Below are 16703 nucleotides of genomic sequence, written 5' to 3'. Positions count from 1 at the left end.
TATGAATTAGACAGACGAAAAGTAATTATACTAATAAGATTTCTAAAGGTAATTATATAAGATTTCTAACGTGTAATATTATATCCTAAAACTAATAGGATTATAAGGCTAATATCTAGAATCCGATTATATTCTTTATTATGAGTTATTATGCTTAATATTATAAGATTATTTTTATAAATCGATATTATATTCATACTTTTATGATAATATAGATAGATAGATAATATAGTATGATAAAATATATATAATATATACAAAAAAGTCCACAAGCGGGGCCGTATACTTTAAGTTTTGACTAAAACCCTTAAAACCCCCAACCGCACGGTCACGGACCAAATATCAGTCTTGTTCTGGAATCTGGAAAACCCACTTCTCTATCTTTGGAAAATGGGAAGGATATTTGTGGTAGATCTTGAAGGTAGGACATACAAGTGCAAGTTCTGCAAAACCCATCTCGCCCTTGCTGATGACCTTGTTTCCAGGGTATTATTTCTTCCCCTTTTCCTCACTTTCTGGTCATATAACTAAGTTTATACAAATAAAAATCTCACCTTTCTCAGTTGGTAATGACACTTTTCAAGATTGTTATAGTGTTTTTCATTGGGTTTGGCCTTTTGGGGCTTGTTGTTTCTTTGAGGAATTGGCTTTTATTACTGTTAACTTTAGTTAGTGGTAATATGCGCTGGAAATTTTCTTAGCATGATTGCTTGCTCATAGTATTGTACTTTTGGCTTGCTTGGTTTGTGGTTTCTTACGGTTGGTTTTATGGTCAGGGATTTCATTGTCGCAGAGGAAAAGCATACCTATTCAATAAAGCGTGAGTGCCTTGTAATTTTTGTTGACAGCAATTTGATGGTAACCGGTTCTGTATGAGTTAATTTGCTTATTTCTCACTTGAATTGATTTTTTTATGCATCTACCTCTGAGTGATACATGAGACTACTTATGTTTTTGAGAGCTTGGGATTTATATTAGGTTTGGTACATCAGCAAATCTTTGTTGCAATTGATCATTTTGAAATGAAGGTGTTCCTTAATTGGTTAAGTCTCAATTTACTTTTCACAACCTTCTAGGTGTAGTTTATCATTAGATTCTTGGTGATACTATCTTTACTCAACTGTGTTTTTTCTTTTTGCTAGAGAGTTGGTGTGTCATAAGTCATAACCCAACTTGGGAGCCATGACTGGTGCTAAGTGATACTAAGCCTACCTTTTTTCATGCTAAAATCCAGTGGAGTCTCCTTGGTATCGGAAGCAATTCATAATTTCAGGCCTGTCATCATTATTCATCTCAAATCTAGCATACTATAACCACAATATTATGCACATGTTAGGTCTAAAGAATATAAATAATCTCAAGTCAATGGCTTCCCCAACAACTCTTTCAACTTTCAAATCACATTAACACTAACATTAGCCAAAACATAATCCGGAGATTGATTTAAGGAGCACTGGAGTAATGTATACATATCAGCGGTAGCTGAGGCACAAAATTTCTGGTTCTATCTGTGAGATATTTCATGCCCAACTTTCTTTCTCTTCTCTTCCCTTCTTACCGAACAACCAGCCCAGATTTCTTTTTCATGGTCGGAGGAAAAACTAAACTCTCGCAGGTGAGAGTGAGACGGGATAAAACAGAAAGGGCCATAAGAGATTGGAGCTCTTGCTTGAGGAAGAAAGGCTGGGAAGAATATGCTTTGGGTTGAGAAGAAGAATTGGATGATTAGAATGACAAAAATGTCCCTTTAATTCATGTGTTGTGGATGCTATCTTAGGGGCATTTAAGAGAAGTAAAAAATGGGTACAATGCTAAACTACTAACTTCATGTAGTAGGTTAGCAAGACCCTATATGTATATAATATTATATACATACATATAGAAAGGGACACATGGTTGTACTTAGGTGGTTTTACTTATTTAAGGACTCTTGGTGGGCCTTTTATTTTATACCCTCAAATAGCTTAGAAGTCCACCACTGTGGGATTTCACTTTGTCTCCCACTGATCAAACTATCCAACAAATTATACTTAGCTATTTTCTAATCAACAGTGTCGTCATCAACATGAAAACTGGACCCATATATTGATCTCACGTTTACCAATCTATATGTGCTAAGCAGCAACAACCATTTTGTTTTTCTTTAAAAGAAAAGGGTTAGATTTAAAAAATAAAAGGAAAGGGTCAGAGGCTGATAACACTATATTCTATCAGGAAAGCAAAAGTAACAAATAGTTTACTACTTGAGTTGCTATTGAGCCCTTCTTATCCAATTTCTCCTTTTCCAAGTAAAATAGATAAAATGTTTGCAACCACCAAATTAACAATAAAGCATGAAAACAAGTAGATAATCACAACCCAAATAATAATAAGCAAGATAAACAAAGACCCATTTACATTAATGCCATAAGAGTTTACAACCCCAACTATGGAGTTTAGCTACTCATATTAGAAATCGAAAATAAGAGTTGAGATGAAAAGATAAACATAATTAAGACTAAAAGAATAAGAAAATTCAAACACTATAATGAAGATCCTTCAATCCTTCCAGAATAGCTAAGATGTCAATTTAGGTAATAAGTGACAACGACCTTCGTGAGCACCACATGTTCAACAATTCAAAGCATATTTCTTTTCAAAATTTCACCCCCTTTTTGCTCATTTTTCAACTCAACACTTTGTCACCCCTTTTATATCAGAACTCTTTTTCATCAATTTTTTTAATGCATTTCTCTATTTTCCCTTTTTTTGGTGTGAATATGTATAGGTAGGGTATCAATATAGTAAAATCACTTTCACCTTCAATTCAACTTCATTTAGCTTCCACCATACTCATTTCCCATCTTCTCCCCCAAACTTAGGCTAAGAGCCTAAGTTGTAGCTTCAATTGCTCAAGAAAGTCGGGGCATCAAAAGAGGTCAAGACAAAAGGGGAAAGTATTGTAATGTGGTTGCCCATATAAAGGCTAAAGGATCAAAGGGTGTTGGCTAGGGTAAACATGTAAAGGGTAGGCAATTTAAGGCACAAGCGGTCCAAGAAAGCCTAAAATCATTTTTCAAATCAAGTGTAACCTAGGTGTTTTTCTTAAAACACATTTAGGGCAAGTTCTAGATCACAAGTGAAGCAAAAGAACTCAACAAGAACCTCACCACTTATGGCACATGCACACCTCAAGTAGGATACATATTCAAAGCCAATAGAAATAAATGAACTCAATAAGTTACACATAGCTTTAAAGACCACTTAGTGAATCGAAGAACCAAAGATAGAATCTAAAAGCCACAACAAAGACTATGACTTTAATTATTTTTCATTTCAAAACCACCACCAACTCATGTGCTAAAGTTTAACTTGTGTTTGCACCAAACAAGTCACAAGTTGACTTTGGGGCAACTACACTATTTTATTCATTGCTACTATTAATAGTGTTTAGTTCAACATTGCATCTTTGAGAAAGAACCATGACAAAGAAAATCCAAAGAGGTTATTGCTAACTCCAAACATGAATTAAACAAAAGCAAGTAAACCCAAAGAGGTTATTGCTAACTCTAAACATGAATTAAAAAGCTAGAAACAATTAAGAGTGCTTGGTTCAACATTGCATCTTTTAGAAAGAACCATGGTAAAGAAAACCCAAAAAGGTTATTGCTAACTCCAAATATGAATTAAACAAAAGTAAGATTAAAATAAGAGAAAGGATCAAAGAAATGACCGAAAATAAAGCATGACTATGTACAAATGACATCAAAACTATGTCATCATGAATACCCCCAACACAAAAATTTGCATTGACATCAATGCGATTAAAACAAGAGTTAGGCGAAAGGTAAAAGAAACTCCCTAAATCTATGTGTGGTGGCATTCCGGCGGATCTGAGCTCCTCAACACTATGTTTTCCTGAATGCGATGTCCTAACAACAGTAGTGGAAAATTGAGCAGAAGCAACTATGTGGTCATAAGTAGGTGGCTCACTCTCTACTATCTCATTCTTGTCTTAAAATTCATCTCTAATGTCATCCTCACAAGTCTGGGAATTATCTCGTGGTCCAGATGGACCCACACTGTGCTCCTCCGGCCTCTTCAACTTGCTATCCATATTTCGAACTCTACCATCCAAGGATTGAAGCGTATTCGGAATGCTCTTTATTGTCTTGGCCTTTTCCTCCCTCCTTTTTTCCTTAACTTTAGCACCTTCTTTCTCCCGATTGTATTGTGCAGCTTGAAACATCACCAAACTTCGCAAGGCTAACTCCGTTGGTGCTAAAATTTGCATGTGCTCAGGAGGTTTGACATGTGCCATAAGGAGAACGTTGGATGGATGCATCAAGGCTGTCACCCTATCATTTGTGTTCCGAACCGTTCTGTTGAATCTCCTTGTTTATAAACTCCACAGAGTTCAGTATGTGACCAGCATGACCAGCAGAAGGCTTGTCAAGAGTGCCATGAGCTCTAATATGAGGAGCTATGCCTGAATGAGGTGGTATTTCAGATGTGGTTGGAGGTTCAGCTAAACAAGTGGTTGACTTTGGAACAATAAGAGATGTGGTAGAGCCACCAGGGGTGGTGGTGACATCGGTGTCAGGGGGTGGCAATGATGGTGGAGTAAGAGCTTTGGATGGTTTCTTCTTCTGTGCACCACTGCAAGTCTGCACTGGTAGCTGCTTTTTCTTTGATGTGCCTTATGATATGGACTGGAATGAGAGCATTAAAAGTGCGATCTCATCTGTGCTACTAGAGAATTTATCTCGCAGCTCCTTCACGATTATCTGACCCACATCTATAGACCATTTTGACATAATTACTACAATGAGGATGGTCCTTTGTTAAGAGAGCTCAGAGTAATTCTTCGTTGGCATTAATCTGTTACACACAAAAGTGGTCCAAGCCAAAGCTATTTTGTTAAAACCTACCTTATGTATTTCCCCGGAGGTTGTCCATGTTGGATGTAGCCCATCTTTCTTCACGATCCCCGCTGCCCAGACTCTATTAGAAGCAAAATTAACTTTATGCAAAACGGTATTAAACCGACTTTGATATTGCGATATAAATCCCAATAGATCGTTGAACTTTTATGTATTAAATGGGATGGTTGCACCTCTAATTTTGAATTTAGACACTGCCTCTTGTTTCTCCTTTTTCAAAGCATAAGCGGGAGCAAAAAATTCCCTCACAAGTGTCTCATTGATAGGCCAAGATTATGTGAGGGGTAACCATTTCCTTTGTACTAACTCATCATAAAATTCTAAGCAACTTTCTTTAGCATCGTCCATAATGAGAACATGGTCCTCAGTAAGCGATTGGTCTTGTAGCTCTTCAAATGTTTATTGTACCTCTTTAGGAAGTATCATTGGGTCCTCGCCCCTTGGCTCAGCTTGTTGCAACAATTATACAACATATATACAAATATCAGCATTTATTTTGTTTGCTGATATCAATCATCTTCTGATATGGACCATAACTTACTCTAATCTTTGGGATAAAGTCATGTTGTCCTACCCCTCTTTGTTGTATATTTTCCCAAGAAAGGTGAACATACCCTTTGCATTTAATAATTTTTCGTTATTCCATCGTTCAAGAGAATAAGTACATGACCATAGATAGAAAGGTGTGGAGGTTGAGAATAAAGGTAGAGGTTAGGTAGTCGAGTGTTATCCTTGTTTGTCACAGTAGCTTTGATACATCTCTTAATGTCCTTTGAATTCTTCTTTTTACCCCTAGATTGCTGTTATTTCTTATTGCTGCCTTGTTTCGGTTTTTTGTTTGCATTACTTATTGTTAGTTTTATATTTTTGCTTTGGTTGTCAGATTGGTTTGCTTGTTATTGCCTCTTCCCTTTATCCTCCCTGAGCCGAGGGTCTACCGGAAACAGCTTCTCTGCCTTTTAAAGCCAGGGATAAGGTCTGCATACAGTCTACCCTCCCAAACTCTGCCTTTTAAAGCCAGTGATAAGGTCTGCATACAGTCTACCCTCCCAAGACCCACTTGTGGGACTACACTGGCTTTGTTATATTCCATTGTCCAACAAGTGTCCTCATGTACTCTAATAGTTGAACTACGGGCAAATCTTTTGCACCTTTGTTTACTGCAATTAAGGATTCTACAATCTTTGATATCATCGTCCATGTTCTATTCACTGTTGCATGTACCCGAGTGTCTATCTCTTCAATCTTTGACATTCTTTCAATAAACTCATCAAGATTGTATGGTTGTGCCGTGGCAAAGTACAATCACTTAACTTTAGACGACCTTTTTTGAACTTTGACCTTATATTTGTCCAAATATGCCACATGCAAGCATAATGTGGTATGCTGGTAAAAACAGTTGTTGTTGCCTTCAATATACTCTCATTTCTGTCCGAAACAACACACATATTTGGTTTTTCACCATATGCATGTTTGAACTGCTAAAAAACCATGTCCATGATGCGTCATTTTTTTAATCAACTATGGCGTAAGCAAGTGGTAATATGCTACCTATCACATAGCATAAAAACAATAAATTCAATTCAGTTAAATCTTGAAAATAACAAACATACAATTTAGAAACAACTTGAATTCAACAAAAATACAATTAATCTACACATATTAAACATAATACTAACTGTGAGTAAAATGTACCTGCTGCATCCATTATGCTAGCTGTGAGCATGGTTCCCCTATCTGTCGATTTTAAGAAGGTGCCATCGACTACTACAATTGGCCTACAATACTCTCAACCCCTTATGGATGTATTAAGAGCAACAAATGCATCAGGAAACATTCATCTGTAATCTTTTGCAATTTCACTACCGACCCCGAATAAGTCTTCTCCAAAATGTACAAGTAACTCGGCAGGCGACTGTATGATTCAGCAGGATCACCTCTCAAAAATTTCTCAGCCTTTTCCTTTGCTCTCCAAGCTTGCATGTATGTTAAGTTCGCACTATGTTATGACAACATGTCTGTTTGTATGTCTTTTGGTGTGTATATTGTCTTAGGATCTACATATTTTGGCATGACAATGCTGCCAACTACCCTAGCAGTAGCTTTATGTTGTATAAATGTATTGTCCATCAATGAGCATGTGTGCATGTTGTTGAATTTTCTAACCTTAAACAGTGTTGATTCATTTATGCTTATGGACTTAATGTGCCATATACAATTGTCGCCAACACATATGAGGCAATAGCTACAGAATTGAAACATAATGTTATGGAATATTTATCATACAATAGATTGTTGTAGTACAATAACATGTTTTGTACAAATTATATACAAGTTATACATAAAAAATATAATCTATAAACATTATGTTTTGGAAGACAGATAAAGCCAACAATGTATTTCTGACCTTGTTGCACTCGACCTTTTCACCCTAAATTGGAACTTATTCATGACAACATAGTGCTTCATTGCATTGACTATTGTTTGCTTGTCTTGGTAAACTTGCCCTTCTTCAATTCTTTTTGGCGTATATTCTGTTATAATTATACTTTCATACTCCACAATGGCCGGAAATGTTGGCATATCAATCAACTTCACTGTTTCTAATACTTCTCTAAATGTATTAGAATTGCTTGACAATTGTATCAAATTACTATTACCATAATCAAAAGTACCTTTATTTATTTAAAAGTATAGTAATTTCAACTTTTGTATATTCAGATGTTTAATAAGTGAATGAAAATTGTATATGAAATTGTAGTTTCTTTGTTGCAAAATTTTACAGTGGAAATGACTAATATGTCAGTAGTTTCTATGAAACACATGAAATTTTAGTTAAATTGTTGATAATTTTTATAGACTTATATTTCAACAGACATCACTCTGTCACTGTTGCATTAAAATTGTTTTTACACAAAAAAGTTTGTTTTAATAGTTCAAACAACCGGCGTGTATGAAATTTGTAGGAAATTTGTATTTACAAAATCATGGATTAAAAACAATTCAATCCTGTAATTATGCTAGCATTCAAAGAACTCCACTCCAAATCGAAATCCTTTACTGTTATACACAGTGGATACACTCCTAGATCTTTGTTATCCTTTTTAGTTTCCATATAGACTCGCACACCCATATCATTGTGAATTTCCATTGGTGAAAACCGTCCGTTCACTCTGTATTTGATTTCGATGATTTTTACAGAAGTATCTATTGCTAGGTGTTCTGCGATTGCTGTATTCAAAGCACTGTAACTGAATCTTCATTGATTACAATTCCATCGACATCGAAATCTACATATCTCTCGAAGCTATCCTAACAACCATTGTGTTGAAGCATTATCGCCAGTTTTGACATTGTAATTCTGTCGTTGAATCAATTTTAAAATTGAAAAAACAATTTCGCAATGATATAACTTGTATAGAAATCTGCTATATGTTCAGAGTTGATTGATCACGCTTCACATTCATCTGCAACCGGTGTTTTCTGAAAGAATTTGTTTTGAATTTGTTGCGTTTTTTGTGGAAAATCTTCGGTGGAGGTGGATGTTGCAGATAATTAGGCGTCAATTGCGTCTTACATTGTTTGGAAATTGAAGCGTATATATTTTGTAACTGAAAAATATTGTTACAACTAGTTATTTAGGGTGAAAAGGTCCAATGCAACAAGGTAAGAAATACATTGTTGACTTTATCTGTCTTTCAAAACATAATATTTATAGATTGTATTTTTTATGTATAAATTGTATATAATTTGTTCAGAACATGTTATTGTAGTACAATAGCCTACTGTCTTCATGATAAATATTCTATTACATTATCATTGTTTTACTTCTGTAGCTATTGCCTCATATGTGTTGGTGACAATTATACATGGCACTTTAAGTCCACAAGCATAAATTAATCAACACTGTTTAAGGTTAGAAAATTCAACAACATGCACACATGCTCATTTATGGACAATACATTTATACATCGTAAAGCTACTGCCATGGTAGTTGGCAGCAATGGCATGCCAAAATATGCAGATACTAAGACAATATACACACCAAAAAACGTACAAACGGACATGTTGTCAGAACATAATATGAACTTAACGTACATGCAAGCTTGGATAGCAAAGGAAAAGGCTGTGTAGTTTTTGAGAGGTGATCCTGCTGAATCATACAGTCGCCTGCCGAGTTACTTGTACATTTTGGAGAAAACTTATCCGGGGTCAGTAGTGAAATTCCCAAAGACTGTAGATGGATGTTTCCTGTATGCATTTATTGTTCTTAATACATCCATAAGGAGTTGGGAGTATTATAGGCCAATTGTAGTAGTCGATGACACCTTCTTAAATTGGCATATAAAGGAACCATGCTAACAGCTAGCACAATGGATAAAGGAACCATGCTAACATCTAGCACAATTAATTGTGTTTTTGTTGAATTCAAGTTGTTTCTGAATTGTATGTTTGTTGTTTTCAAGATTTAACTGAATTGAATTTATTGTTTTTATGCTATGTGATAGGTAGCATATTACCACTTGCTTACGCCATAGTTGATTCAACAAGTATTAAATAATTTTTTGAGGCTCTAGTTTTCAATTCTTTGAAATATATTTGCTGATTTCTTCTTCTAAATCTTCTTGCTGACAATACTTGATGATCTATAAGAAAACCTAATTTTGCCATAATAAATGAAAAGAATTAATATACAAAAAATTAGAAAAAGGAGTCTATGAGCAAAATTTTATAATTTTCAAGCACATAAAGAGAAACAAATGAACCCAACGAATATTTGGAAAGAGGACCTTAGGGCTATTTTTGTGAATTTCAGTATTTTGTCCTAGGATAATAATCCCAGCACTAATTATCCCACCCCCTACAAGGTATAAGTTATCCTGATACTAATTTTAATCCCGGGATAACTTATCCAGATTTGGTAACCAAATAAGGTATAAGGTGGTATTAATTTTTATCCCAGCACTATTTTTACTTATCCCTCGTACCAAACGACCCCTTAATTGTTTCTAATTTTGTAATAGTAGTAATGAATAAAATAATGTAGTTGTCCCAAAGTCAACTTGTGACTTGTTTGGTGCCAACACGAGTTATACCTTAGCATATGAGTTGTTGGTGGTTTTGAAATGAATAATAATTGAAGTGATAGTCTTTGTTGTGATGTTCTATCTTTGGTTCTTCGATTCATTCAGTGGCCTTTCAAGCTATGTGTGACTTTTTGAGTTCATTTGTTTTTATTGGGCTTTTAAATACATATCCTACTTGAGTTTCATATGTGCCATGAGTAGTGAGGTTCTTGTTGAGTTCTTTTGCAATTCTTGTGGTCTAGAACTTGGCCCAAGTGTGTTTCAAGAAAAAACGCAGGTTGCACTTGGTTTGAAAAATGATTTTAGGCTTTCCTTGGACCGCTTGTGTCTTAAATTGCCTACCCTTTGCATGTTTACACTAGTCAACCCCCTTAAGCCTTTAGCATTTTCATTGGCAACCACATTACAAGTCTTTTCCCTTTTGTCTCGACCTCTTTTGATGCCCCGACCTTCTTGAGCAATTGAAGCTACAACTTTGGCTCTTAGCCTAAGTTTGAGGGAGGAGATGGGAAAAGAGTAAGGTGGAAGCTAAATGAAGTTGAATTGAAGGTGGAAGTGATTTTACCATATTGATACCCTACCTATACATATTCAAAAAAAAACAAGAAAGGAAAATAGAGAAACGCATTAAAAAAATTGATTAAAAAGAGTTGTGATATAAAGGGGGTGACAAAGTGTTGAAGTTGAAAAATGAGCAAAATGGGTAGAATTTTGAAAAGAAATGTGCTTTGAATTGTTGAAAGTGTAGTGTTCAGGAAGGTCGTTGTCACTTATAACCCAAATTGATATGCTACCTCTAACAAAAAGCCTACATTACATTCCTGCAGATCCTAAAATTTTTTGAAATTGGTGCACCTACATTAGTGATTGATTTACACAAGGGGCATGCCTATGGTACCACTTTTGATCATTTGAATATTTTTTGTGAGAGAGAGTGCTTAATTCTTTTTATTTGATATCCCACTTTTTTTTTAAATGCATGTTGTGTGTGTGGGATCTTCTTTTGATTGTGAGGCCATATGAAAACTTGAGTTATGAAGTTTTTTCTCCCAATTGAGATGAATGAACAAAAGAAAGTTGTGTGATGAAGAGGTAAATTTGGAGGCCTTAGTGTTGGTTGTTGTTGACTTTGATTGCTTGTCTAAGTATCTCGTTAGTCTTGAGAGTTATTGGTTGTGTTTTGATTTACCGGAGGACAAGCAAAAGTATAAGTTTGGGGGAGTTGATAAGTTAGTTTTAGCTAATTTCTCTTGTGTTTTGATAGAGTTTTATCCCCCATTTTATTGGAACAAATTGACTAAGTATGCTTTGAATGGTATATTTGCTCAGGTCTTGAAGTTGTTTGAGAACTTAGAGATTGAAAAGCATCAATTATTCGCAAGAAAGGGGTCAACGTCAAGCCAAAAATACTGAAATATATAGCTGGAGATCTTGCGTAGCTACGCAAGGCCTCGCGCCTGTCAGGCGGGTGACCCGGGTTCGATCTCCGGCAATGGCGCCAAAAATTAGTGACGCCCCGTCCTACACCTCTAAGTGAAGCGTAGCACAGTCATTAGCAATATTAAAACCAACTAGGTTGGGGTCGAACTACAAGGAGTAGGCGCGTTCTAAAGTGTCCAAAAGTGTATGAACTTGATGAAAACAAATAGATAATAAGCAAGATAAACAAAGACCCAATCACATTAACACCATAAGAGTTTATAACCCCAACTATGGATCTTTGCTACTCATACTAGAAATGGAAAATAAGAGTTGAGATGAAAAGATATAAAACTAAAAGAATAAGAAAATTCAAACACGATGATGAATATCCTTCAATCCTTCCCGAAATAGCTAAAAGGATTTATGAAGTACAAGCGAATGAAAGATGACCTAAGAAAATCAACTAAGAATCTATTTATAGTCGTCTAAAAGTTGTGACAAAATTGTCCCTTGGATGCCTGCGTAGCTACGCAAGAATTGGTGCGTAGCTACACACAACAACTTCTTTCTCTGCGTAGATGGACTTATGCTACATAGCTACGCTGTTGTGCGCAACTAATTTTAGTGATTCCCCAAATTTTCAGTTCTCCAGGTCTACTTGTTGCGTAGAGGCCCTGTGTCTCCAGCTACATATTTTAGTTTTTCAGCATTTTTGGCTTGAAATTGATCCCTTTCTTGCGGATAAGTGATGCTTTTCAATCTCTAAGCTCACACAATTTCAAAACCTGAAAGTACACCATTCAAAGCATAATTAGTCAACTTGTTCCCATAAATAGGGCATAAAACTCTATCAAAATATTGGAGAAATTAGCTAAAAAGCTAACTTATCAGCGCACTAAACATCGGCAACTTGAGTATGTGCATTGAGTATGAGTATTGAGCTGAAGCGTTATTTGGATAGAAATTATTGATTGCTGTTTCTAATATTTGAATATTGTAAATTTTCTTATATCATATCTATCTTCTAGAGTTCAGCTCCCTTAAAGTAACCTGGCTGTCCAGGTAGTATGTTATGATCAGCAACACTAGATCGTGTTTTCATTGCCCATGTCTAGATCTCCAAATTAATAGGTAATCCACTTAGGTAAGTTCAAATACATGATGATATATGCTGGATTGAAATGCTAAAAATTGGCAAACAATTGCTGTGTTTCGCACTTCAAATGAGGAAGCTGTAGACCGAGGTAAGGAGTGGTAGTAAATGGTAAGAGAGCACTCTGCAGTGACTTCCTAAGGTGTTGCTATCTTGTCTTAAGATTAGCTGTTGATAGGAAAAGCTGAATCATTTCTAGTTACTCAATAAAGTAAGGAATAGTTTACATCATAGTAGGAATGATGTCTTTGGAGGAAAAAAGTAATATCAGTTATTTATTTTAGTTTCGATCAGATTTCCAGAGGAAAATGTCATCTAGGTAAATCATATTCTTCATCTGGCCTTCTGCACGGTGCAATAGATAATATATTTACTAGCATCATTATCTCTTTACCGAATTACGCTCCTATGCAATTGCAGAGGTCTGACCTGTCTGTCTGATACTGTGATCCAGGGTGAATGTAACGGTTGGACCTCATGAAGAGAGGGTGATGCTTTCTGGGATGCACACGGTAGCGGACATATTTTGTTGCTGTTGTGGGCAAATTGTTGGCTGGAAATATGTATTTCCTCTCTTCCTTCTTCTCTCTTTCCCCTGCATGTAGCACACAAGTATGTGAATGCGCGCACACACAAAAAGATGATGGAAATAGTTACTCCTCTGACCATACACGTGTTACCAATTGCACATGCATGATATACCTACACTGGGAAGTTTGTTAAATTTGTTAACGACTTGCATTCTGCACTTCTATCATGCAGGAGTCTGCACATGAGGAAAGCCAGAAGTATAAGGAAGGGAAGTTTGTTCTTGAAAGGTGTGTCCCTTTTTTCCATGTTTGTTCACATTCTGTATTTGTACTTGAAAATGTCCGTCTGTTTTGCATATCTTCCATAAAACGTTACAATGCTCTTTTGCTTGTATTTTAACAGAGATAGGATCATTGACGGAGTTGACACTGAATTCTACATTGATACTCGTCCGAGTATCAGTGATGCTGAGGATGCATAGGCTTTGCTATGTTTGTATCTAAACATTGTGTAGTTTATCTTGTAAGCCTAGTTTGTAGATAAAGAAGAAGAAACTGTATCTAACCCTTGTGTAGTTATATCTTGTAGATCTAGTATGTAGATAATGGAAAGAAGCTTCTACACAAGTGTTTTGTTGTATATGAGATTCCTTATATAAGGAGCTTTTTTATTATGTGTGAAAAATAGAAAGTAAGAGCTAGTATGGTTGATGATTCACAGTTAGGTATGATCTTTGCACGTCTGTTTGAAAGTTCAATGCTTGCATTAGGGTGGGTGTGGCCCTTCCCTGATCCTATCCTATGTGAATGCGGGAAGCTTTGTTCACTGTGTTGACTTTATTAATGGTTTTTGTTTACGTATTATTTGTACCTTGATCAAGCAATAATTGCCTCCCATTTCTTTTTATTAGACACTATAAAGCATAGCAAACAGGTTATCGAATTAGTAGATTCGTGACTTATTTCCTTATGCTGGACCATTAATTTGTAAAGAATAGCTTTAGCTTGAAGCATGACATCTACTTCTCAATTTTGAGTATTGAACGTAAAAATTGAAATGGGCTTAAAATATCAACAGTAAACTAACATTCTAGAGTGGGATGGCTTCAATCAATAAATCAACTATGCCTCTATCTCTAAATAGTTGATGTTCCACTGTACTAGAGTCCATTTCATTCCAAAATTGTATGATAACGTAATAAGCTAAAATTATACTAATTATATTTTTCAATTAAATATTTCAAACAAATATGTCAATAAGGCAGAGTTAGATGGAGGGAGAAGCACAGTCAAAGTTCTGTTGGGTTTGCAAAAATATCTAACAAAATTTAAGTTCATATTTATGCACTTTGAAAGCCTAACATATTTTAAAAATTCATATTTATGCACTTTGGAGGAGAAGAAAAAACTTAACTGGACAAGCGGATTCGAACATTAGAGTCAATCAATTTATATCGAGTGTCTAAGAATTTTCAAATATAAGTTAGATTACAAACATCTCTACCGTATCTTAGATATCATATAATTTAAAATTCTTTTGAGAAATGCTTCAAATATACAATTGGAATTAGGTACTACAAGTTAGTCCAAGAAATTATTAGCTCCTTTTATTAGTATGACTTTATAAATTTACTTCGGGAGATCGTCTTTCTTCTATTTCTCTTGGGGTATTCATCCTCTCGAGTGCCAAGTATATATGTCTCTCATGTGAACGAAGAAAGCAAGATAACATAGTAGTTTTTGCCAACAGTGTCCTCTCCCTTACTATGAGTCTATGACCACCTTAGATTTGTATGGGTCAAAAATTATCTTTGATATGATCAAACCATGTTAACATTAAGGAGGCACTCGCAGACTGCCATGTGTCATTAGTACGATTTCAACAAAGACCTGCCCAAGGTCAAAGTGGTCCCTCAAGTGATGAATGGTGCGGTCGAAGAGTCATCGTAGATCAAGGTCGAAGTCGAGCATCGTAGACAGAGTTATACCGACTAGTTTTAGGATAGGACACAAAAGAGATTATTCTCTACACCTGTACTATTAGGGTTTTTAGGAATATGCTCCCTATAAATAGAAAGAGGCACAATGATAGGGAACAAGACATTCATTTGTAAGAAAACATATTGACTTTAAAAAGAGAATCTGACTTATTTGCGAGTACACGAGAAATACCTTTTCACTAAGATTCTCGCATAACTTTTTCACTTGATCCAAGAACTACTTGAATATTCGAAGGCTCATCAATCATTCATCATTTTCAGAAGGAATATCCGCAAATCTCACAACTTTTCGGGTGACTCGTATGTTCTTATTTACTTGAATGCCATTCATTGTCATTTATTATTATTTAATGCTATCTTCCACCTTTTAGATCATTGGATATTGTTAGTATTGTCCACATTTATTGCCTTTCGGTCAAACATATATACGAAATCAGCTACTTTATCTTTTGGGTATTAATATTAGCTAAGATTGACTCTATTTCTTTTAAATCTAATTGGTGGAACCCGAATCTAAATTTTGGGTCAAACAGTTTGGTGCCGTCTGTGGGGATTTCTTAGCTAACTTTTTAGTTTCCTTTAGATCTACAAACGTACGAATACTTACATTCCAAGTAACCAAGAAGACATGACTAAAGTGACATGTGACTTCCCTGGCAACCTCATGAATGCTATCAACCAGAGTTGTGAAACACTAGGTGATGACGTGACACCCATTGTCTCCCCTAGGCGAGAGAGGTCGCCTTTCCCCAATTGTAGCATAACAAAACCAAATGGAAAAGGTACCTCCACATCTACAGGAGAAGGGACGCCACCAGCCATGAAAAAGCTCCTCAAAGCGTGGTTGACCGATACACTAGTTAGCGTGCTCAACAAACCTGCTCCATGCACAACCATAGAGACCGCATGAGCCCATGCTGCGCAACGAGCAGAGCGACCAACCAGACCCTCCAACACCTGGTATAACTCACAATATTATTAACAATGCAGGTGACAACGTCCTCGCCGCTGTTCTAAAGAGTATGGAAGAAATGGATAATGAAAACAAAACACTCAGAGATCAAATGAAAGAACACCAATAACGAGTCGACAAAGTACCGAGCTCCCCTAAGCTACTGCCAAAGAGGGATGCCAGTAGATTCATAGAGCATCCGTACAGCGAGGAGGCAGCCCCACATGCCATACCAAAGACCGTTAAAATGCCATCGTATCTCATGATCTATGATGGAACGACTGACCCCGAAGATCACGTGACTCATTACGTCACCGCCGTGAAGGGCAACGACCTCACCAAGGAACAAGTGTCCTCTGTTTTGCTAAAGAATTTTGGCGAAACCCTCATGGGAGGGGCATTAACATGGTATTCACAGCTACCAGCCCGCTCCATAGAAACTTTCGAGGAATGGCCGATAAGTTCGTAACGGCGCACGCCGGGGCCAAGAAAGCCAAAATAAGAGTAAACGACATCTTCACCATCAAGCAATCCTTGGGAGAGGGACTGGGGGACTTCCTCGCCCGATTCAACAGGGTAAGGATGACCCTGCCAAACGTGTCCGAAAGGATGCCAGTCGTGGCATTTCAGAACAGGT

The 16703-nt window shown here is 36.3% G+C and overlaps 1 protein-coding gene across 1 annotated transcript; it reads left to right on the top strand.

Annotated features, from left to right (window-relative positions):
* Window positions 1–319: 319 nt before the first annotated feature.
* On the top strand, window positions 320–13832 carry LOC104084466 (protein yippee-like At5g53940). The gene is made up of 5 exons (XM_009588323.4): window positions 320–486; window positions 777–820; window positions 13039–13147; window positions 13347–13402; window positions 13518–13832. Exons 1-5 carry the CDS (start codon window positions 391–393, stop codon window positions 13594–13596), a joined length of 384 nt encoding a protein of 127 aa, XP_009586618.1. The 5' UTR covers window positions 320–390; the 3' UTR covers window positions 13597–13832.
* The last annotated feature ends 2871 nt before the right edge of the window (window positions 13833–16703 follow it).

This window comes from Nicotiana tomentosiformis, chromosome 6 (assembly GCF_000390325.3).
Source record: "Nicotiana tomentosiformis chromosome 6, ASM39032v3, whole genome shotgun sequence".
In the NCBI taxonomy this organism is placed as follows: domain Eukaryota; kingdom Viridiplantae; phylum Streptophyta; class Magnoliopsida; order Solanales; family Solanaceae; genus Nicotiana; species Nicotiana tomentosiformis.
This window is presented reverse-complemented; position numbering and strand designations above follow the sequence as displayed.

What these genes read in the sequence shown, in the direction of transcription:
- LOC104084466 (XM_009588323.4), top strand. Translation starts at nt 391, where the DNA reads ATGGGAAGGATATTTGTGGTAGATCTTGAAGGTAGGACATACAAGTGC. An exon ending in GCATACCTATTCAATAAAGC is followed by an intron (nt 821 to 13,038) that starts GTGAGTGCCTTG and finishes ACTGTGATCCAG; the next exon opens with GGTGAATGTAACGGTTGGAC. An exon ending in AAATTGTTGGCTGGAAATAT is followed by an intron (nt 13,148 to 13,346) that starts GTATTTCCTCTC and finishes TCTATCATGCAG; the next exon opens with GAGTCTGCACATGAGGAAAG.